This window comes from Cygnus olor, chromosome 1 (genome assembly GCF_009769625.2).
Source record: "Cygnus olor isolate bCygOlo1 chromosome 1, bCygOlo1.pri.v2, whole genome shotgun sequence".
NCBI lineage: Eukaryota > Metazoa > Chordata > Aves > Anseriformes > Anatidae > Cygnus > Cygnus olor.
The window spans coordinates 154,741,350-154,764,974 of record NC_049169.1 but is presented as its reverse complement, the minus strand read 5'-3'; the positions used below and the strand labels follow the sequence as shown (position 1 = coordinate 154,764,974).

At 38.0% G+C, this 23,625-nt stretch overlaps 1 protein-coding gene across 4 annotated transcripts in view; it reads right to left on the bottom strand.

Moving 5' to 3' along the window:
• ABCC4 (ATP binding cassette subfamily C member 4) overlaps positions 1-23,625 on the bottom strand; it is a 150,524-nt gene that overhangs the window by 54,883 nt on the left and 72,016 nt on the right. For all 4 annotated transcript variants that reach the window (XM_040538662.1, XM_040538672.1, XM_040538681.1 and 1 more), the window contains one exon: positions 10,590-10,669. In XM_040538662.1, the coding sequence (XP_040394596.1) occupies positions 10,590-10,669 (80 nt within the window). The remainder of the gene's footprint in view (positions 1-10,589; positions 10,670-23,625) is intronic.

Here is a 23,625-nt window from a genome sequence, read left to right as displayed (position 1 = left end):
CGTACACACATGCTTTGTTTTCTCAACAGCTCGTGCCAGAACCTGCCCAAAATAATACAGAAAAATGCCTCACACCAGCCAACCCTCCCAGCGTCTCTCTTCTTCTCAGGTAGCGGAAAACATCCCTTTCCACCCTATCAGCTTAGGGATTTTGTGATCTGTATGTAAACAAGGAGTCTAACACACCCCGTGCTCCCCCAGTAACACCAGCACGTGTGTGTGGTCACTTTGCTGGGCGATGCAGTTGCTCCGAGGTTCCCAGTGTGCTTTTATAACTCCTCTGCCAGTCCCTGCTGCCAAAGGGGTGGCATTTTTTAAAGGAAATTAAGAAATGGTTGGGCAATTTCTCTACCTCTCTACTACCTCTTTGAAGGCACTTCTAAAACTCTTCCCCAGCTATGCTAGTCCAACACAGCTCCACTAAGCATATCAGATCCCTGACGAAATCAAAACGTTTCATTCAGCAACGGGTATGTTTCTCATTAGTACTACTACACATGGTGCATTTCCTACTTCATTCTTACTCTTATGTTTAGTCTTTTATCAGCAAAGACTGACTGACCAATATTTGTCCTTGGTCTTATTCTGCTTACAACCCCTCTAAAAGTGGGTTTTCTTTCAGTCTTTTTTTTTTTTGAGAATAAAATCAAAATTCAATAAATACTTCACTGCTTTCAGAACAACAGATTATAGGAGGCAGATCTCACAGCCAATACAAAATGCTGCAAAAAAGCAGATACAAAAAGGACAATTTGACACCACCATCACAAAACGGCGGATACTGGGGTATTAAAAGGGAAAGGACCACAGAAAGCAGTCAGGCTCCCATGGCCTCCCCAGGTAACATCTCCTATTGCCACTGCTGGAGAACGAACACTGATCAAGACAGGCCATCAGCATTACTTAGCATTCTTATGTGATAGTCCCTTCACTTATTTGCTAAAATACTATCCACCGCCCCTGAAAGGGATTCCTCTGAGCCAATGATGACATTAGTGTAACCTGTTTGTCTCTACTGTGCATATTTTTCCCCAGTTCTTCCAAATGTCTGGCAAAATTTTGCTTACCACAAATGCAGCTGCTCCGTATGTTGCAGTTTTGCAACTCTGGCTTTAAGCTATATGGACTTTTCCGCCCCAGGCCTCTTGCCCTTAATGCCAGAGCAGCCCCCACCCTCCCTAAGAACACCTCATTTTCAACTTTGTGACCTTTCCTGCTCAGCCAAGTCTAATTGTTTGGCCAGAAGTCAGTTCAATTCAATCTCAGCAATTTTAAAAGCTTTCTGTTACATTTGAACTGCGGGCTCTCCTGTTATAAAGAATATCAGTTCTTCAGTAACACAGTCCTTCAGCCTGACATCAGTTACAAGCTTTTAAGCATTTTACTGTTTGTTCTTGCTATCTAAAATACACTACCTTCTGTTCTTCTCTGGTTACTCCCCTTCCCAGCAGAGATGCAAAAAATGCTTTTTAGCCCATCCTTTCCCCCCCTCCCCCAAATTTCCCAGAGCTTTGCAACTCCAGTAGCGCTGTTATTAATAGTAACACTACTTTCCTATTCAGAATAAACTCTTGATTCATAATTCTGAAGAACTATATGCTGTTTTGCAGTCCCTTGGTGCTAGGATGCCCAACAGTGGCCTGACATGTCCATCACCCACTCACCTGTAACTCACCTGCATACCACCACACGTTTCATCCAGTTCAGCCATTCTCTACAGGTGCACGTAAGCAAGTAAAATGACCTTTTATGAGTTTATTCATTACAAACCATCCACGCATACATACCAGAGCAAACAACTGATACCAGGTCTGACCCTCAAATGCAGACTTCTATCAGCAAGACAAGTGGATTTTTTTCTCATGTTATGTTATGCTGAACTGAAGAATGGACAATTTGATCAGGTACCAAAGCCAGCACATTCTCAGTTTCAGAAGGGAAGATCAAAAACCTTTATTTTAGAATGAAAGGAGTGACTTTTATAAAAAGAGCTCTGATTGTTTAAACATTAGACTGATTTCAAAACCCAGTGTGAAAAAAAAAAGGAAAAAAAAAGAAAGGAAGATGGAAAATGACTGTGGAAGATAATGCACTCAGCACCCTATTCTTCCACTGTTTGGGAACGGCCATCATCTAGCCCTTGAAAGAGTTTATCCCCACACACCGAATTTTACAATTTCAAGAGTGCAATCCAAATTAATCAAAAATTATAAGTGATACAAAGCTTGTAATGTAAATGTAAGACAAAGAGCTATAAGCTTCCCAAGGAGATTTGACATTCTCAGTTCCCCAGTGAACTCTCCTCTTCTGCTGTATGAAACTGCCCACGCTGCAGCCACTGTCTTTTGAAGAAGGAACTCATCTGGATTTTCAAATCGGATGTAGAAGAGCTCCCCAGCCAGCCACAGTATCAGCATCGGATCTCACGAAAAGCATGAAAACAGTTCTTATATTCTGCATGCGATGTACACATAACCCTGGCAGCACATTTTTATGAGATGCACTCTTTTTTGCTGAAGATAATTCTTTGTCCCACATGTTTGTTTTGGGCATAAATATGCACCCTGATTTAACACACGCACCGGTTATATGGCTTAATAATTCAAATTACCTCAAAGTTTCCCCTATCCTCTTGAATCAAAAGTAAAATCGCCAGTCCTTTTGCCAAACAGTAAAATCCTACTTTGTTTGTAAGCACACACATCCTATCTATAGCATATCAGTAGTTTCAGGCAATCTAGAAGATTTGTACTTATCACCATTTGGAACAGGATTGTTACACTCTATGACTGACAGCAGAATTAAAAGATTTCTAGCTACTGTGAAGTGTTAGAAATGTTAATGATCTTCATAAGTCTTTAAAAATAACAATCAGTTTGAGCTGGGGATGCGAAAGGTTACAATAACGCTTAAAAAGTCAGGTAAACATATATAAATAATAATAAAAATCCCCTCTCGGGCACCAAAAGGAAAAGTTGAACCAAAAAGAAAAAGTTCACTTATATCAGAGCACTTCTTCACTGTCTTTCATAGTAAGAAAAGCAAACAAACAAAAAAAACTTCCAACACATACAAAGACAAACTGAATCTCTCTCTGAAATTCTTACAAATTACACCTTAACCAAAAGGGGAGAAAATTCCAGATTACACAGAGCTGGGGCACGTTAGCAGACTTCCATACAACTCTACAGCTTTCTAGGAGCTGAGAATGTAATTGAGAGCAATCCTATAAAGAACACAGAGAAGTCAAATGGAGAAGAGCTGATTTAAACCTGATCAAAATTTTATATGTAGTGGTTTCAGTCAGACATACCAAAATATCGTAAGAAAAACTACATTTTTGTCTTTCTATCGCTAAGTCACAACCTGCAGAAAATTTTAGGTACATTAAGAGGAAGACTGCATCTTGCAAGACTTGTATGCCCTAGACAAAGAACACAGAATTCCAGTAAGTGAAAGCTGGCTTTATTTTTCTGAGAAGTCCTATATTGAGAACGTCACTATTCCACATTTCATCGAAAAAAAGAAAGCAATAGCCCAGTAACAGAAGTAATACCTATATCTGCCATTCAAATTAAGTATAAAAAATAAAAATAAAAGAGAGAAGATGAACAAGAAAAAGAGAATAGCAGTAAAGGACACACAAGGAAGCAAGATGACAAAAAGGTAGTGGAATCACATTTTTCAATATTATTTTATCCTCTTATGTTAAATATGGGGTTACATCTTCCAATTTTGTTAGTACAGCCCATACTACATAAATATAAACCCTAAAATACTTAAAAAGTTACATTATGTTCCCACAGTAAGTAGCTTTGTTACTGCAGTGATAACCATTGGCTTGACATACTATGTGGAAAACGAGATACACGTCAATTTTTATAAAAAATTCTATGCACCCATGTAAACAGGAAAAAAATGGGGTGAGGAAAAGGATTGGGATGGATTACACATGATTGTGTGAAAACAGATCTTTAGCCTTCCTGAGAAAAATTGAGGTCCATGTAAACAGGAATTTAACTATTAGCAGTGACTCCGGACTTTACGTGCCTTATCTTATACACATATGAACGACGCGAGTACATACGCAGCTCATATGATGCAAGACATCCTTAAATTCAAAGGTATATGATGACAGGCCCAGAGTAAAGACCAGCCATAGCTTTGGCATAGATTATCTCCACCGCTGGTCGCCATCAAGAAGACTAATTGGCTACTGGGATTTAACAATCGAGGCATTCAATGACAGAGGAGCAAAAGGTCAATAAAGAACTGCATTATTTAGACAAGTGTCTATGCCACACTCACAGCTCCTGCAGGTTGGGCCTGGAGACACAAGTGCAACCCAAGCCTCTCCCACCCCTTTTTTTGGGAAGGGGGGAGGGATGGATGATGACAGGGTGGGCGTGATAGACAGGTTTTTTTGTTTTGTTTCTAAAATAATCCCTTTTGAATTCAATGGAAAAAAAAGGCAAAATTGAAAGTACATACAAGTTTCAAGTGACTATACTAGAAACTAGTTTTTTTTTTTTTTTTTTTTTACAACGATCATTTCAATCTTCTCTCAAATTAGAGTTTAAAACCAACCAATGAAAAAAAAAAAGCCCTATTTTTCTTTCAGTTTTAATTGGCTTTTCATTATATACTAGCAGATGCTGTAATATGCATCTTGGGAACGTACAGCTACAACTATTCTTTAACAAACACAAGCATCTCTTGAAACCATCTTGCACATACATACGTACAAACTTCACTAAACTGAAAAAAAAAAATTAAAAAGAGTCCCTACCCCTCACAGGAATCACAAAATAACAAAGTCATTGTTAAACTAAAAGATACTGGAATTCCTTCTACACACTTTCCCTGACATCTTCACACAATAAAATGCAGGGGTCAGCGGTACTGAAACAAGCAACGGCAGTTCCACTCTTTTGCACATACGAAACCAAGTGACCCAAGCTATTATTCCAGTCTGAGGCACTTTTTGTTCCTAATATCCAGATGCAGCAGCTTTCTTTTTTTTTTTTCCTCCTTTTATTTTATTTTTTTTTAAATAAATGACTGTGGACACCTCCTTCACATTTTCCTTTTCTTCAGCATTTTCACTTCATAAAGCTGCAGTCAATGTGTTTTGTGTGTGGTGAGAAGGGAACGGCACATTCAGTGGTGGTCTCAGCCACAGCCTACATCGGTGGCTCAAGTAGTCTCAGGATTAGGTCTTTGTGTGTGATGAAAGGATATGAAAAGTCAGTTATTTAAACGCAGTCAAGCTGTTGATTTTGGGGAGGAAAAAGGTTTTGCAATTCAGTTTTCCTCAATAAATCACTGCCCTTTTCCAAGGGCAGCTGCAGATAGTTCACATGTTCACAGTGTTCTCCAGAAACAAAACAAATCATGATTTTCCCCCCCCTCAGACCAACACGGGAAGAAATCAAAGTGAAGGGGCCATTGCATGAAGTTACTTAAATTCACTAGAAACTAAAGCAGAAAATCAACTCTGTTAAAAGGTAATGAGATCACTGAAGAATTAAAAGGACGAGAAGGTACGGGGGAAAAAAGACACCCTTTAAAATTTATCATTATAATTAACAGAAAAGAAGAATACACTTCAGCACTGGAATACACTTCAGCATCCTATATATATTCTGTCAGTTTATAGATACAATTTCCAACTAGCAGCATATCACTTTGTGTGCTCATCCTCCATCACCTTGAGACCCCATTTCAAAGACGTTAAGCCTCTACAAATCTACCTCAAATCAAAGTGTGAGTCAGGTACTGAAAACAAGCCTTTGATGAGCCCTCACATATGTAGCACCCGCAATACCAGCCACTTAGGAATATCTGGGCTAACGTGCATAAAATACTATTGAATGGACTGGATTCCTGATTCCTAATACTTTATCATGAAATTCTTTTATCCTCTTCCTTGATAGATATTCTCTCAAGCTAGCACAGTGTGTTTTATTAATGCTGCACTGAGTTAGATGTTGCTGTGCATTTTAACTGGTATTTCAAACTACAAGCCCCATACCTATCAGTGAAGTCCATATCAACAGGCAGGAGGAGGAAAAACAACTGGTTAAAACACTGAGTACATCAGCTGGTATTTTCAGAGGAGCCTAAGAAAATTAGTTAACAAATTCCCAGTCATCTCAAATGGCACCTGATTTCCTTAGGTCCCTTTGAACTTATTTATAGGATGCTCAAGTTCCTATCAACCAAAGAAAGCATTTCTGCTATTAGTTATATTTGGGTAGCACTTTGAGGCTGTTGTCAGGCCTGCCCTCTGATTAAGCTAATAAATATATAAATATAGCATATAGGTCTAAATGAAGTAGTTGTTTAAATCCTCTTAGAAGGTTTGAAAGCACTGTAATGGCATTTATACAAGTAGACACATACCTGAAGAGATTTAAGATATGTCAAAATAGGTAACTCAGAATAGGAAAAAGGGGAACTGAGGCTAAGGAGGTTAACAGTACTAAAGCAAGGGATTAAAAATATGCAAGCTCACCAGCAAAAATACACCACCACTGCCAAACAAGTTCATTCAGCTCTTTGATTATCTGAGAAACAACCTACAAAACCTTAATTAAAATCTGATTTTACAAACATATTTAGTGCTGTATTTAGTAAAACAGTAAGCATTGTAGAGAACACAACATTGCTTTTCATTTTTCACACAGAAGAGCTTCTAGAAGGTAAGACAGGCTCATTTAGACCATTTGCAGGACTGAGGACTGTTTATTTTTTAATTTAATCAGCTCTGAACTGGGCTGTAAATTTACAATTTAAGGTATCTCAGCTGAAGTGTATAACTTACACTTGGTTTCTTTTCAGTTTCTTTTTTAGCTGCTACCCACTGAGCTCTGTTCAACAGCCACATAGTTAAATATATCCATAAATATGTTCTTATAAAAGAGACTTCTTTTTGATTTATAAATCTTACAGATGCAGTAATTTCTACAAATAGATAGTCAACTGCACTAACATGACATTTCTCATAAGCTGTTAAATTCCCAAGATGAAAGAGTGACTGCCTCCTCCTAGCAAGGATCTATTTCCCTCAGTGTCTCCAAAAACAGGTACGCTATATTTTAGTGAACCTAAAACCTAAGGAAGAAAGGACGGAAGGAAACTCTAGACAGAGTGGGAGTTGCTAGTTTGGGAGCTATTGCAAAGCAGCAGTTCCACAAAATCTAACCAGGTTTTCAGAAAAATACACAAGACCTATGATGCATTTTTGAGCTTGCCACCAACCTTCTAGTTTTGCTTTAACAACTAGGCATACAGTAACTATCCACTGTCTTGAACATAACTGACTGTTTCTTCTTCATCCAATGGAAAATGTAAAAATTTGATTCTTTTACTTTAAGGAATTAATTTTCATCCAGTATAGCTGTCCAGACTAATCATGCTCATTATGACTGTAGTGCAGTGTATAAATCTTATTAGGGACTCAAAAAGAACATTATCAATTTCTAGCATTGCCTTAAAATCTGTACTGAATGTAATTATGAAATTCTCAAAACCAATAGATTTTAATTATTAATTTATAGGTATTTAAAGGGGCTCATATTGCAGTTTTTGAGTGCCCAATCACATTGTGTTTATTTGTGCAGAAATGATACACACACTTGCTAATATAGTAAAAGGCTGGAAAGCTTCACAATGGTCTTAGCAATAACTCAGAAAAAGGACCACTTCTTCGATGCAAATCCGCTCAAGAAAAGCTTCTACACACAAAGTAAGATGAACCAGTTACTGCATTGTTTATGAAGTTTCACTTGATTCCTCCTGACAACCATTTAAACAATGAATGTTGGGAAATGTCTCTCAGAGAATCAACAACAATGGCTGGGATCAGAGCTTTTATATTTAGCTAATACTGTTTTTAGAAAGGAGAAAATATTTTTTCCTGAAGGGATTATAGGAGGTCTTATAAAAGACACCTGCAAACAAAACAACCGACAAAAGATCTCTATCATAATTGATAACAGTTATCCTTTGTAGAGATCTGTGCTTCTTCAGAAATAAATGTTATATCTTTGCTATCGAATTTCAAAAGGCATCAACTAATCAACAAGCTGACTGATCAAGAATTATAAGTTTTCAAAAACCTGCCAAGAAGGAAGTGCTTTTGTCTTATGGATAGCAGCCTATTACTAAACAACAGCAAGTTCCTAAGTTTTCCTCCCTGATGCCAAAGAGTACAGGCAACTCTGAGTACAGAGCACTATTGGAGCATACTGGACATACAACATCTTTTAAAAAAGAAAACTTACCACTTAAAACACAAGCTTTCGTATTTTAACAAAATATTTTGACTTTTTTTTTGTTCCTGACAATTTTTTAAATAGCGTAGTTAAAAGAAATGTACAAAGTAACCAGCATGAGGGGAAATGCAGTTTACAGTATGAGCTTGAAAGAAGAAAACAATCACATTCACAGTAACAGCCTTCACTCTTCTATCCCACATCAGTTAAGTTTTGGTAATCATATACTGCCTAGAGTATGTGTACACTGGTCAAATTGCTAGGCTTTCCAATTCAGTTGTAGACTATTTGGTCCTCTGCTCGTGTACCACGCACACAGGTTACGTCCTTCCCCAGCTTGCTCCTGGAACAAAGCAGCTGGTTCTCTCAGAAAACAAAAAACAGTGTGTGGTTCTCAAGACAATTTGCTTCAGGGTCTGCTCCCAAAAGGAAGTATGGACAAGACCACACCAATTTTGTCTCCCTCTGCTTACACAGTTCTCTAACATTTTCCCAGCAAATTTTGCATCCTCAGACAACCCCACATGCCTTTAAACCACATGACAGGGCATGCAAAACACCCACTCAGTTTCTTGCAATAAAAACACCATGCAAGTGGGCTGCAACACAACTCTCACGTTATTACATTATTATAAACGCACAGAACTAAGGAAAAAGGGTTAATCATTTTATCTCAAGATTTCAGGACCCAGAGGATGCTCTGGCCAAGAGCGGTATGTAGAACGTACATTATCCAGTCTTCTATAAAGACGACAAACCTGTGCAAACACCAACCCCTCTGCATTGCTTAGTCTAATAGAAAAGGGCCTTTACACAGAAGAAATGGTTTTGACTTTGTGGATACAACCCCTGTGTAAAGAGAAGAGGGTAAGGATTGCGTAACAGCCTGAACTTCCAGACAAAATGAAAGACATATACGTATTGTCCAAAGAGAGCTGAAATAAAGTACAATATTCTGTCTAATACAGGATAGTTAATAAGACTGAAGAAAATTTGGAATCTCTGAAAACAGTAAAAAATGAGTAGTATATTATAAAAAGATGTTTATATTTTACTTTCAGGAAATAATTTATCAGGGCCTTAAAAATGGAAATTCAAGGTCTTAATATTTGCTATAAGCAACTCCCTAACTCGCAAAAAAAAAAGGGGGGGGAGGGGGGAGGCAAAAAAAAAAAAGCAACAAAACCAACAAAAAAACAGCACTTGCCTCAATTGGTAGGTAAAATACATCACCTTCCTTTCTTCCCCCTAATGGTATGTGGCACTTGTAAAGCTTTGAAAAACACATACTTCAATTTTAAGAGCTTTACTAAACTAGGAAAAAGAGTTTATCTTAAGAAGTGTCTTTTTACTAACTCTTTGGAACCTTCTTCTCCTCCCCCCCGTCTAGAGTTCAGAATTAGCAATGTCATTAAGGTGCTTTTAAGAAACCTAAAATGCCTTTGGTTTCAGTTTAAAAACATCAAAAACAAGGTCGAAATCCTGATTAAGTTATCTCTAATAGATGAAGCAAAGTTAGCAATAGCGCCTTAAGAAACATTTCTGACTGGAGCATTACAGGTCTGATCGACTACGTGGATCCAGATGATCCTCTAAGTCATTTCTTTCTCTAGCCTCTACGATTCTGTGTACTCTGTGATTCATGTTACTTTGATACATTATGATCTTTTCTTTTTTTCTTGCAGCTTTCTGCAGAATTTTATAAGGAGGATTAATAGTTACGGCAACAGTAAAACTACCTTGGTGTCATATATAATCCTTTATCCTTTCATCATCATTGAAATCTCAGTGCTTTGTCCATCTTTTTTGTCTGCAGCAACTTATTTCACTTGTTCCTATTAAGGCTATTATATTCACACTATTACTACTAATCTTTTCTTTGTAAATAGCCACACCTATTTTAATCCAAAATGGTGTGGTAAGCATTTGATTCTTTGTGGAAGTAGACACATAATTAGGTTAATCTGTGCTATCTTTTCATGTGAGTTGATTGTTTCTTTACTATGGACATATTTCTTATAACAGCAATAAGCTTGCCAGATTGCTTGGAGGCAAATCAGGAGCAATTTACCAAGCATGTAGCTACTATGAACTGAAATCTTGACATAATAGCAAGCTGTGTATAGCCACTCCTACCTGCCAGTTATTACTCATGTTAGCTTTTTACTGACACATTAAATTTCAACCGCACCTTTCTTTCACAAACAAGCACTTTCCTTAAACTAAACTACATCTGTGACAAATAGCTGATTTTCAGCAAAGCTTACAGGAGTCTAAATTCAGAATGCAGTGCAGAAGCAACTGAATTACCTGCACAAAGTCCAAAAACGTCAATGGAAGCAAGTCATCCAGATGGCCAATATCTTTTGAGAAACGATTTAAGATTCTTCCTACAGAAATAGAGTTGGAGAAGAAAAAGGAAAAAAAAAGGTAAATACAATTCCTTGAAAGATCAAAATACCTTAAACACACCATGTTTTACCTGTTTAGTAACAGCTAAAAGGTAACAGCTGGAATCTAAAGATAAAAAGACACCTTTTGAAAACGTTATGGAAGGAGATCTTTTACAATCAGAGCAACGTATTTGAAGAAGAATACTTTTTAACAAATGCCTTTCACCCAAATACAAAATATTACTTGAAAGTTGATTTTCTTTTTTTCCTAGTAGTTTAAGCTAATAGTTCAATATAATTTAACAGGCAAAACACAAAAGCTTTCTGTGTTCAATGTGTGCAGGTAAAGAGTTTTGCAGTACAGGCACTGTAATACATGTTTCATCAAGTAACATCAGTCACAATCTGTTCCTGCCCTTGACTGAAACTCACTCATGCATGTATGTCTTAGATAGATCATAGTTGATCTAAATGATCCTTTTTAGTATTTCTGTTCCCATCCCTTCACCATTATGTGAATTCAAATCGCAGGCATTTCTGAAATAAAATTTCAGATAGATTTGTTTCCATGCAGCCTTATATTTATACTTATTAAAAACCTTGACAATACTGATCTTCGTTAAAACTAATAAAACAATTTTTAATCTGCCATCACTGAAGCATTTACACTCCTCTATTTTCCCAAGTTCTACTTGAGTGAAAAAAATCAGAGCAATAATTCTTTAATAATTAAAGTCACAACACTGCCACCCGTAAGTGGATCAGTATCTTTCTCTATTGATGCCTCAACTCACCAGGAAAGAAACTAAGCTAAGGATGGGAATCTGTCCTTTTATAAGGTGTGCAATGCCCGTACATGCATTCGCATTGCTTTTTTATCTGCATATATCTTGATTCAATTATTACTTCTAACTGGTACAAACACATTCACTTCATTGGCAACAAAAGACTTTTTTTTTTCTTTTTTTCAAAGGAGCTCATTAAACTGAAAGTAGTTTTTTTTTAAGTTTCTATGCAGTACGTTGGAGACGTAATTCAGAGATAAGAGCCTACACTGAAGTAACTTCTGTAGCAACCATCGCTCTATTTTTCTGTTCATAGATGTCTTGGAATTACAGATTTTGTTGCATAACACTGATTTCTTTTTTTAAAAGGAGTTTTTGTTCTACACCAACCAATATGCAACACAATCCTCTCCCCAGGCCTGGGACATGACTCTAAAGAAAGATTCTGGTGGCGAACAGCTTGTTCTGCAGTACTCCCGTACCCAAGGCAGTTCCTTCAGCAGACAACAGTTAGGATTCATCCCATTTATAGCCATTGCACACAGACAGGAAGGGTATACAGCAGCTCAAGATTCAGCAAGAACTTTAATCAGTTTCTACTGGAAATATCATCTGGGGATTTCATTTATGTTACGAAGGGATAGATATATTAGAAGGAACACTAAGGAAATTTCTTCCAAGTTTCCTTTTCCTGTGACTTCCTTACTTGGAGATTGCCCATGGAAGAGTATGCACACCCTGCACGCATGCTTCAGCTAAGAATTCTTAACATCTCTAAATATCACATTCCAGGCTATTTTCCAAAGAAACAAGACTTCATTGGCAAAAAGATATATCATCCAAAGAGGTGAAATGCTTCCTTCAGGAAGGGTTTTCCTTAGCAGCCTGTCTTGGAGGGCAGATGAGGGAAACAACAAGGCAGCGCAGCTGGGCTCAGGATATTGGCTTTCTATCCCCATCTTAGCCTCCTGTCTCCTGAACAACCTCATTCTACATTACAAAGCAAAGGGCAGAGAAAGGGGAGGTTAGCAGTGCTCAGTCCCTTGGTGAAATGCCATGAGAGGCACCGAGGACAAACTGCACACAGGAGGAAAGGCTCTGTCCTGCAGCCTGGAATCCTCACTTGAATTTAGTCTTAAAATCTTCCTTCACCTTTTAACCCCAAATAAAGTTTTATTTGCCATGGCTGCAGAGCAGTGGCAGCCCAATATAAGAAGCTGGCCTGCGAAGGTTGTCTGACATGGCAGTGGGTCATGGCCGCCATGTCGCTTAGGCCAGGGCCGCCATGATGCTGGGGCCGCCCTGCAGCCAGGACATGGCTTGGGTCACTACCAGTGCCCTCGGGAAGCGAGCACCGCCTTCCTCGCCCTCCTGAGGAACGGCACATCCTAACTTGTTCCTAGAAAAGTGCTTGTACTCACTTTGGACAGCAAGGACAAGGCCTTAGGGGCTAGAGGAGAGAAACCATTACAAAATGCTCACTAACTGTCGGAAGCGATTTAACTCTTTTGTACTTTCACTTCCAACAGCATCCTGGAGTTCAGTTCCCATTTTTCCCCCACCTGAGATCTCTATTGATGAATCACCAGTTAAATTTGCTGAAGGAGGAATTTTGCAGGTGTTGAGTTTGGGTTCAGTTTTTGGTAGTTGTTTGGAAGCTGTGACCATCCTCAACCATTTCCTGAAAAAAAATTCATTTTTGCAACAATGATTTTTAGGCTGCAAGCATGATCTGTCAACTTTCGGTTGATCAGTGCCAACACAGATATAGATGAGAAGTGCCTAATGTTTGCATTCATTCTGCACACTAGAGGTGGTTGTAATAATATTCTCTTCTACAGCAATACCTCTTCTGGTGAAGCTGTTTGAGGAATACAGTGACAAAAGCTCACCTTTCGGTGAGCTCAGTCTCAGTACTCCTCTGGTCTTACTCCTTTTTCCATGTATCCACTAACAATTACTCAAGTTCCCATGAGTAATCAAGTTCCTAATTAATTGCCAAAACTGTATTTTTGGCCATTGCCTTTAAGCACGGTTACATTTAATTTCATTCAGTGCCTCCACAGACTGTGTTTTGACAGAGCTACAAGCTACCACTAGGAAAGTGGAAATTACTCTGACATTATCAATAAAACATGAAAACATCTTTTAATCTGCTAATCCTCTTTAAAATGTAAATACAGTAATTCTGTAAAATGACATGGACTAAAATATGAGTGAGCAGAAGAAATGGTATATAGATGACAAAACTTGAAAATAGTGAAACCTTTTACAATCCACCTCATACAATTAAAATGGTTTAAACACTGGGGACATGAGTCAGCCGGTTCCCAAATAAATAACAAGGTGAACCTCTGACAGCTGAATTTTATTGCTTTAGAATTTTCAAGTTATTGGAAAAAAAGTTGTCTACAGTCTATTTAGTGTTTGCATATAGTATTTCCAGAAAACAGCCCTTGAAATCATTACGTCTAAGCAAATGCCTTGCTTCTTGCTAAGAGGTCTGCCTCTCCCTCTCATGATGCTGCTCTGTTATTCCAGTGATAATTGCAATAAAAAGAAAGCCATGAAGTTTTATTTTTGTTGATGCTGGTTTTCAATGTGGTTTTACCCCACTGAGGGTGTAAGAGAAGACACAGGACTGGAGATTTATTTCAGATCCTGTTAATAAGGATATAACTGAACTGGCATTTTATTCAGCACGTTCTACACAGAAGAAAGCTATGGTAACCCACTTAAGCAAGTGAGTTCCAACACAAGAGAGCAGAGAGAGCAATACAGCTCCAAGAAGAAGTGCTGTACTTTGGAAACATCCACAAAATACCCCACAGCCATCACGGTGTTGCATTGAGAGCAATTGCTAAATTTACAAGGATGGCTTCAAGTAAATAAGGTCTATTTTGCAAGGTATGAAGAAACAACTGTTTCCATTTACTGGAAGCATGGCACATCGGTGGCATGTTTATGCATTATTAACCATGCAAGAGAAAATCTTCCAGATAGGAAAGTTACAGTAGTCACTTTGAGTCAGGACTCAAAATGCTTGCTGTTATGACTACAGTTTCTACCAGTATTTGCAAACCTAACTTTCTGGAGATGGTTCTTCAGACCAAAGAAACTGTTGCACCTGCTCTTCAAGGACAGAATCCGCACAACTCATGTTAAAAAAGAAAAACAAAACAACTCTCCAAAGATTCTAATATCCTGTTCTCCCAAACTCAAAGACTATCAACATCACCTTCACACAATACTTAATATTTAAAAAAAAAAAAAAATCCTTACGTGAGCATTCCTTAAGTGAGTGACACATGCCAAGAGACGGTATTTCTTAAACTTAACACAGTACTTTCAATTCACAAAAATCTTCCAGCTATCTTAATATTTGCCCCCTTTACTTATCCCAGTGAGTTTCAGTCTGAGCTTCAAAAGGAAAAAAGAAATACTAAGCCTAAAACTTGTAAGCCAATTGAAATTTCATTAAACAGCTACAAAAAAATAAAAATAAAAATCAAGAGCTGAGTATACTGATGTTACAACAGCATCCAGATTTGCAAATGTGATCTGCTGCTTTAACCATTCTCAAGCTTCCACTTAGTGTGCTGTGTCAGTAGCGAGCTGCAGAAGGGAACGTGCTATATTCAACAATTCCCTGTTTGTTTTTACATCAAGTAACTTAATCAGAACACATACTGTTGTTATATTTCTTCTGAAGTAATTAAATAACTATTCAATGCCAATTAATCACAGTTAAATAAGAGTCTGTCACCAAAGTGCTATGTACACATTTGAGACTATTTAATGGTCAAATACTTGGCAGTATCAAAGTTAAACAATGATTCATTAAGCCTCCTCCACTACACAATAGTTAGGCTAAACTTGAAGTAAAAGAATCAAAACTCTTTTGTTCTCCATGAAAAAGACGTCTAACCTCAGTAAGTGGCACTCTTTTCTTACTAACTCTGTAAACTGCTTTAATTGCATGAATCAGAATGTGTTCAGGTGCGATATACCCACTTTGCTGCTGCAGGTGCCTACTGATACTTTGGAATTGATGTTCAAACCGATCATCCAAACAATGAAAACACTTGACAGTGTACCACACCTACTTAAAATGTTTATACATACTTCACAATGAAAGAAATATAATCCAAACTGAACCAACACTTGTGATGTAAACACCAGAAAAGAAGAGGATTTTTTTTTCTTTAAACAAGAAACTGGGATCCTCCACAGGAAAAGCCAAATGCCACCAATAGCATTTGCTATTGTGCAACCTAAATTCCAAGCATCAAGGACCCTAAGAGCTGCTGTACATTATTTCTAAATGTATTTGGCATTTCTAGTATTCTCTGTTGGCCACTGCATTCACTGAAATACTTCTATGTAACAGAATAAAGCAGACAGATTGATTTTATATACCTTGCAAAGCCTTTCTACCCACTTCCTTCACCATACATTGCAGAAATACTTCGTTACCTCTCTAGTCCACTGATTCATCTCTTTGGAAAAGAAAAAAGGTTTTAAGAGAAGGACCTTCTAGGGATGGAAAGGTTTTGCCACTTGTGTGTGTGCGTGCGTGCACGGGTGCACACATTTCGAACATTTTCCCCCCTCAGAGCTCAGGCTAATCCCCAATCCAGGCAATTTTAAATGTATCATACTTTAGTTCGCTACACATTTTATTAATAAATCCTGCTTTGCTTAGTAATCTAGACAACTCCATAGCAACTGGTCTAAATACCAATTTTCTTGTTACAAGTACACTGCATTTCCCGGGGAAAAAAGTATTCAAAATGTCTTCATCTAGTGTAACAGTGAAGACAGGGATGCTTCCCCACTGCCCAGTCCCCATGAAGAAAAAGTGACGAATTAACCCACATTATCTTCTCCCCACTGCAAATGAGCAGAAACCTGTCTGAAAGCAACTTGCACCGCTAGGAACGGATTCAATAAGGTACTTAGTCATATCTGTACAAATAACGTAAGCAACTCTGTGATTGCACACTTGCTCCAAGTCAGTCGTGCCACAGAAACGCTCTCCTGGTTTAAGACAACTTTAATTTGGAGGGATTGCACTTCACAGCTACCTACTTTAACCAGCAAGGAGGAGAGAGCCCGTGTACGGTATTCTGCTGACAGCACGCTCCAGAGCGCTGCTGGAAACAGGGATGCGGCGCATGGTGACCACGTTACTGCGCTGTCATCATTCTCCATCCTGGGAAGGTGCATTACAACAGACCATACCTATGTTTTTGACAAGATGAGCTACAGGTAAAGGTGTTAACTTCCCCTAAAGAGAGAAATAATCTACTTTAACAGTCCAAATTACAGACTACAAAACCAAAGTATTTTAAAACATACATATGGCAGTATAATAATTCTCAAACATGCATCTATAGTAATAAAGCAACGCTCAAAGGTGGGAATAAAAGAAATAACTGCACAGGCTGTTTAAACATGCACCAGTTTAGCTACATTGAATGTTTCCCATTCTGTCAGGAGCATAAATCGACAGCTCCCCGCCTATCTTGCTGTTAAGCTATGGCATTCAGTGACTGATAAGTCTTCACCCATGCTCAATTCATACACACACACGAGAAAAAGAAAAAATGGGGGGGAAAAAAAGTACTGTAACTACAAGGAGCCTTCCATTCCATCAAAGCAGTGACAAAAGTGGATTGTCCATATCAAATGTTGGCAGGATGCAGACATTACATCAACCTTGTAAAATACAACTATGAAATCAACAAAGTAATTAAAGATGGATTACTGACTTTGAAAGGAATTGTAAGTTTGTGAAATATGTCTTCAGAAAGAAAACTGGAAATGCATCTCCTGCATAGCTGTCAATTACAGATCTACTCTGGCTTTTTTTTCCTTATTTCTACAAAGAAACGTCAATAGGTCTGTTATCTTTTTTTAATGTATGTTTAGCACCACATGTCCACATAAACTGCCATATACAGCATTACTGTCTTCCCCACAGGCATCCTATAAATATAAATAAGAAATGCTACCCCATTTTTTTTTCTTTAGCAGCCTGAATCTGACAGGAATATTATCACTTTCTTAGACATTTGCAAATAGGCACAGTGGTGCTGGGCCAAAATATGCTGAGATCATAATATCCATTTATCTAAACTGCCAGCACATAATAAATTCAGGTGGGATGCTTTCTATCCAAATTAATTTACTACTTGAAAAGGACTTTTACACAAATGCTGTCAAACATGAAAACAGCATAAGAAATGAGAAGAAAATATGAATGCTGTGTTTGTTCTTATTTTTAAGTGTAAGTTTTAAATAAAAAAGGATAACTATTGATGATGGTAAGAAAGGAAAACAGGCTTCTTTGCAAACAAATTTTATTTTTACTGATAATGAAGATGTCTACATTACTAGCAAACATACACTGATCCCAACTATACGGTTGTCTCTTGAGCTTTCCAGTCCACCAGAATCACTCAGGACTCTCTCTAATGAGCTACCAATTAGAATTACCCTGCTTGTAGAAAATCAAAAAATGTCAGTGCTCCACGCAAGTCCCACTTATCCCTTTTCTAAATTATGTGGCACAGTTAATTTGTTGGTTTTGTCTTTCTCGATGTCAGAAAAGCATGTGTTTTAACATCAGTTACCACCAGCGAAAGTCTCCCTCTCCATTTAAGACACAATGCAGAAAGCGTATGTAAATTCTTCATTAAAAACAGAAGCATACAAAGAAAAAAAATCTTTATGAAAAAAATTGTAACCTTCCTTCTTTCTTAAATTGATTTCATGCAAAGTCTCAAAATACTTTCTGCATTGCATTTGCCTTTCATATTATATGTCATTACCAACTACCCATGTTAGCTCTCATTTCAGAATTCATAACAGAATTCACGGTATGTTTTTAGCTTAAGTGCTACACCATATTCAGTAACAAAACTATTTTATAAAAGCAAGATAGATTTTGGATAATATATCCATTAGCAATTTAAGAATTATTGATCAATGTAATATCAGCTCCTATGACAGTAAGTAGCATTCACAGCTTTTTATTTTTTACATTACTGTGAAATAAAGTATTGGAATCATTTAAAGTAACAATCTTCTGGCTATATAACAATGTTTTATCCTATAACCCAAGTACAAAGCCACATCTCCACTTCATAATTAGAATGACAATGAAAGCAATGAAAGCAGACATCTGATGTGGCACACATTGCCTCCCTGCCTTCCCCCCCCGAGTAATTCTAAATTTTTGCATACATGATCTGCAATGAAGATTGCTGGAACAAAGTTCTAACAATTCCACAAGTTAAATTCTGGATATTTTCTGCCCTTTTTTTTTTTTTTTTCTTTTACACATTCACTGGAGCTTTTTCAAGTTCTCCTGAGTTTAATGAATAAAATTTACGTTTGAGCATACTTAAATAGAAAACTAAAAACAAGCCACCAACTGTAATGTACTGTCAAAATACACAAAGCCACAACTTTATATTGTACTGTACAGCAGAAATTAACAAGATAAGGCCCAAGTCCAACTGAATCAAAAAATAAGTATTTATACAGACGAGGGGGTACAACAGAAGTTGACACTTTCTTCCCTCCCCTCCTGAAGGAAAAAAAAAAAAGTTAACTCCTTGCAAATGCTGAACATCTTTTTCAAGACCAGCTGGTAAGCTGCACCCTACCTACTAAATCTCCTATTGATTTATACCAACTTTTTCTACTCCAGATGTAAAGTTATCACCACATTACAAAGCATAACATAAAAGAAAGCTGCAAGAGTATATATGAAATAAAGGCCTATATGGACTTTTTACAGGCCTGGTTATGATTAAACTCTTTACGAATCTATTAAACCACAAACACATCCACCTGTGAAAGAGCATTTGTGTTGTCCAGTTCTCCTTTCTGCTATAAACCCAACTGGGATTGGAATACATCCCAGTTGTTGCTTTGCTGCTTTTGTTTTAAGGTGCCCAATGAGTTGAACTAAACACATCAGAAATCAGGATGGACTGATATATCTGAAGAGTGCTGTTGCTTGAATTTTTACATGACAGGAGAAGAGGTACTTTAGAGCTACTTTCAGATCTGGGGGGTTTATACATCAATATGCATCATTACAAGAATTAAAACGAAAAAGGAAGAACAAGCTACCTTTTGACAAGGTTTTCCAACACGGTTGGAAATGTCTTGGTTCCAAGACGGTTTCAGAATAGGCTTTAAATACTGTGTTTCAGACAAGTATCAGGAAAAAAAAAATCACAAAGCTCCTGCAAATCTGCCCATATTTGCTGATTTTCTTACCATCTTTCCCCCTCTTTCTTAGGCATTGAAGTCAGAATGGGTAAATCAACATTCCAGTCTCAGACGACGATAACCAAGTAGGACATCAGTGAAGATAAAGTTTTTCCCTCCTGAAATCTTCAGCAGACATTACTGTGTGGCTGATAGAGTGATCGTCAAGAAAACAAGTATTATCCTATATTTTACCAATCAGATACCCTCCCACATACTGAAGAAAACAACTCCCATGTACTCTGTTTTCTCCCTTTTCTGAAGCCACGGAAGGGAATTCCATACAGACTATTGTTGTGAAAACTGAGACAGGACTTCTGGCCTCTATCTAGCCCATCCATTTTGGAGGATAAAGTCTTTGGGCAGCTCAAAGAGCAGAGGCATTTTATGTCCTCATCTGACTTTGAAAACGCTCATCTTCTGCTTGGCGTGCTACTTTGGTTCGATCATTCTCTTTTCTTTAGCATCAGTTTCTTTTTCTTTCTCTCTTCTTCTGGAAAATGTGAATTGTTTAGCAAGGAATGATTCTCTCTCTAAAGTTCATTCCATATGTACACATTTAATGAGTCCGGAAATACCTTTTGCTTTTTTAACAACTCAAATCATAAAAGAGCCACTGCAAACCCCCAGGTTTGGCTAGCCAGAAATAACAACAGATGAAACCAGGTAATGTTTCTTTTTTTCCATCTCACATGGAAACTCATTACCACTGAACCCAAGAGAAATGCTGGTATAACTGTCAGAAAATTAGAACTGTGTTTATTTCAGTTTGCTATGCAAATAATCAAAGCATTTGCTTTTAAAATTTTCCGTGTTATTAAAAAAAAAAAGGACATGCCTCCCCCACAAAGTTAAAAATTTTGCTTCAATTTAGGACAATTTAAGCCACGTCTCAGAGCAAAATCACGGAAAATTTGGGAACAATGAGACTTGGTATCATTGACAAAACCTCAAAGGAAAAAGATATTCGGAGACTTGTCATCCTATTTAAAACCATGCAGCCAAACCCCTGGGTCAGGACACTTCCATGAGCAGTGAGGGCATCATTCTCACCAACCACAGAATGTGGGTCACCCACCTCTCTGGTGAGCACGTAATTGCTACTCTGCAGGCAGTTCTGCAGCAGGCCTCCTTCGGTCATGCCTGTCGAAGCTGTTCTCCGTTTGGATGAATCAGCGAGCAAGTATGGCACCGGAAGAAGGCAAATGAGTGTTTGCCTGAAGGCTACGGCAATCAGCATGGGAGGGACTTCAGCTGGATTCAAATCCTTTTTTTTTTTTTTTTTCCCCTAATTTGGGGCATGGATCCTTTCCTGAGGACTGGGCTGTAGGGTATAAGGAGGGATGACTTCACCTCCTCTTCAGTTTTGTGATTGGCATCAAATTCCCCTTGCAAATCTCGCCTGAGAAACAACCAAAAAATCTTTTGTCTCAGAACAGCTGAAGGCAACAACCACTTCCCAAGCGTTTTCTTCGAGCAAGAAGTGCCGTCCAAAGGAATCTAGATATAGTCTGACAATGCATTTCTTTGGGCCATCAGCTTCCAGGGGAGAAAAATCACTATAATGTAAACTTCTTTACAGCCTAAACTATAATTAACAACACTGAAGTGGAAATATGGGGTATAATATACATTCAAATAAGAAAAAAGTAAAATATGACCTCTTCTCCACTGCATATTAGATTCATTACATTCAAAAAAAGAAATTTTAATAATTAAATGCTAAGCGCTGTGAAAAGTTGCATTGCACTGCATCTGACTTTACTGTACCCCCTCTACTGGGCAACTATTAAAAAGCTTCACCTGAAAAACGAAAAAGAAAATCATACGAGGAGCAAGTAGCTGCAAGTGATGACTGCACTAAAACACCACTGGTGTATAAATCAAAACCAAAGAAGTTTTAATGTTCATATAAAAGTATAGCTAAAGTTCATCCCCCTAGAATTCCTGACAGCTGAATGCTGGAGATTTTTACCTAAGGAAGTAGATTAAATTACTTGAAAAACATATGCTGTTTTTTAACCTAAGGACGTAGGTTAAATTACTTAATAACATATGCTGATGCTTACATTGCTCAAAATTAAGGAAAAATTTAGTATGACCCTATAAAATTCTATTTTTTATGCCTTTTAAAGGATAAGAAAAACTTAGAATGGCAAACTGAAATATGCTAACAGCAACATTTCTTCACTTTTTTGTAAACAGAGAAAAGAATTTCACACATATCAAGGAGAAAAAAATGGCTTCTCTGAACAATCATTCAAGCAAAAGTGAATAAAATTTACAGTCTATTTTGTCTTTGTTCAATTCAAAGATAGACTTCAATGTGAAGCTCTGATTTACAGCTGTCCAGCAGTCTGAACGCCTAAATAAATAAACAGGCAAAAATAGGAGAGCGCAGTCTGTAACAATGGACTCCTGAGAATGCTATCATTTGTTATTTGCATGACAGAAACTCCCAAAGAAGGGCTAATATATCTGAAGTGGGAGGCAAAGCCACTAGGATGCATGCTGGACAATCACATTGCCAGAGGCATGCCCTTCCCTCAAGGGTTTCTTGTGTCAGTGAAGGGAAACCAACACAATTGGCTGTAAAAGGAACAAAGAGCAAAGGGAAGATGCAGCAGTAAGTTGGAACATAAAGTTGCAAGACAAGATGTGTGCCTTTTCATTTTTTTTAAATAAGGGAAAACAAAGGGGTCAGGGAATTAATGAGTTTCTCCACCCATATGTTTAACTAGTGTCAGTTTGCAGATAATGTGGTTACAATGATACTGGTATATCTTGAGAGATGATTTTAAGATGAAGGAAAGCCAGCTTGTGGATGAACTTTGCTGCACAGGGAGCAGGAAGTTACAAAGATGTAAGCAAGAAAGATAAGCAGGCAAAATGATGATGGAGGGTGGAAGAAACACGGGAATGTGCCAACAGCTCCAGTTACCAGGTGCAGAAATAGTAAAAGCTTTGCAGGGAAAGAGGGCTAATGCTCAAATGAAGCCACACTCATTTCCGCACCTCCTGGAGTCTTCTCTCAAAATACACTGGGACTGTGAGATCAAGAGCCTTCTCTCCATCTGGCCCTGGGGAGGAGCTGCAAGACAGCACTGACAAAAGACTAGCTGGTAGTAACAGTCACAGAAATTGCCAAACCTGGCATGTTTGGATATTACAAGAGCTTTGCACTTATTGATTTGAATTTTAGCCCCATGCAGATTGGCTGCTTGCACATTCCCTCTCCTTCACTCTCTGCTTCGTTCACTCTATATCCATTCGCTGTCTTCCTTGTTTCCTCTCCTTCACCTCCCTTCAACATTTCTTCTTCTACTCCCCTTCACCGTGGCACGGCACAAGTTCTTGGACACAAACAAGCATACTTAAGAACAGAATACCACCCAAGCACAACCAAGGCATGAAGCCAGACAAGGAGAGGTACAGAGTATATTAAGGTAGTGGGGAGGGCAGACTTTCCTTCAGAAAAATAACCCAAGCTGCAACTTATGACATTGACTCAACTGGGACAAAGCCAATGAGAAGGGAAGGCAAACAGAAGGTGGCTGCAAGTAGAAGAGTGCCTGAATTAATGTTTTGGAAATGCAGTGTAACAAAAACAGCCAGATAGGGAAATGGCAATAGCTACATGAGTCATAAAAGCAACAACGGGATGCTTTACGCTGAAAAACATGGGAAATCCTTACAGCAAATGAGGTATCAGGTTGTGAAATAGTTCCCAAATTAAAACTGCGGAAATCACAACGCCATTGTCACTTAAAGAAGGACTGCAAAATGCATTCAGAATACACCACATAGCCATAAGTCATTTGATATATGCTGACTATTCACAAGGTTATACTTAGACAGATGAGGCAAGACTCACAATCT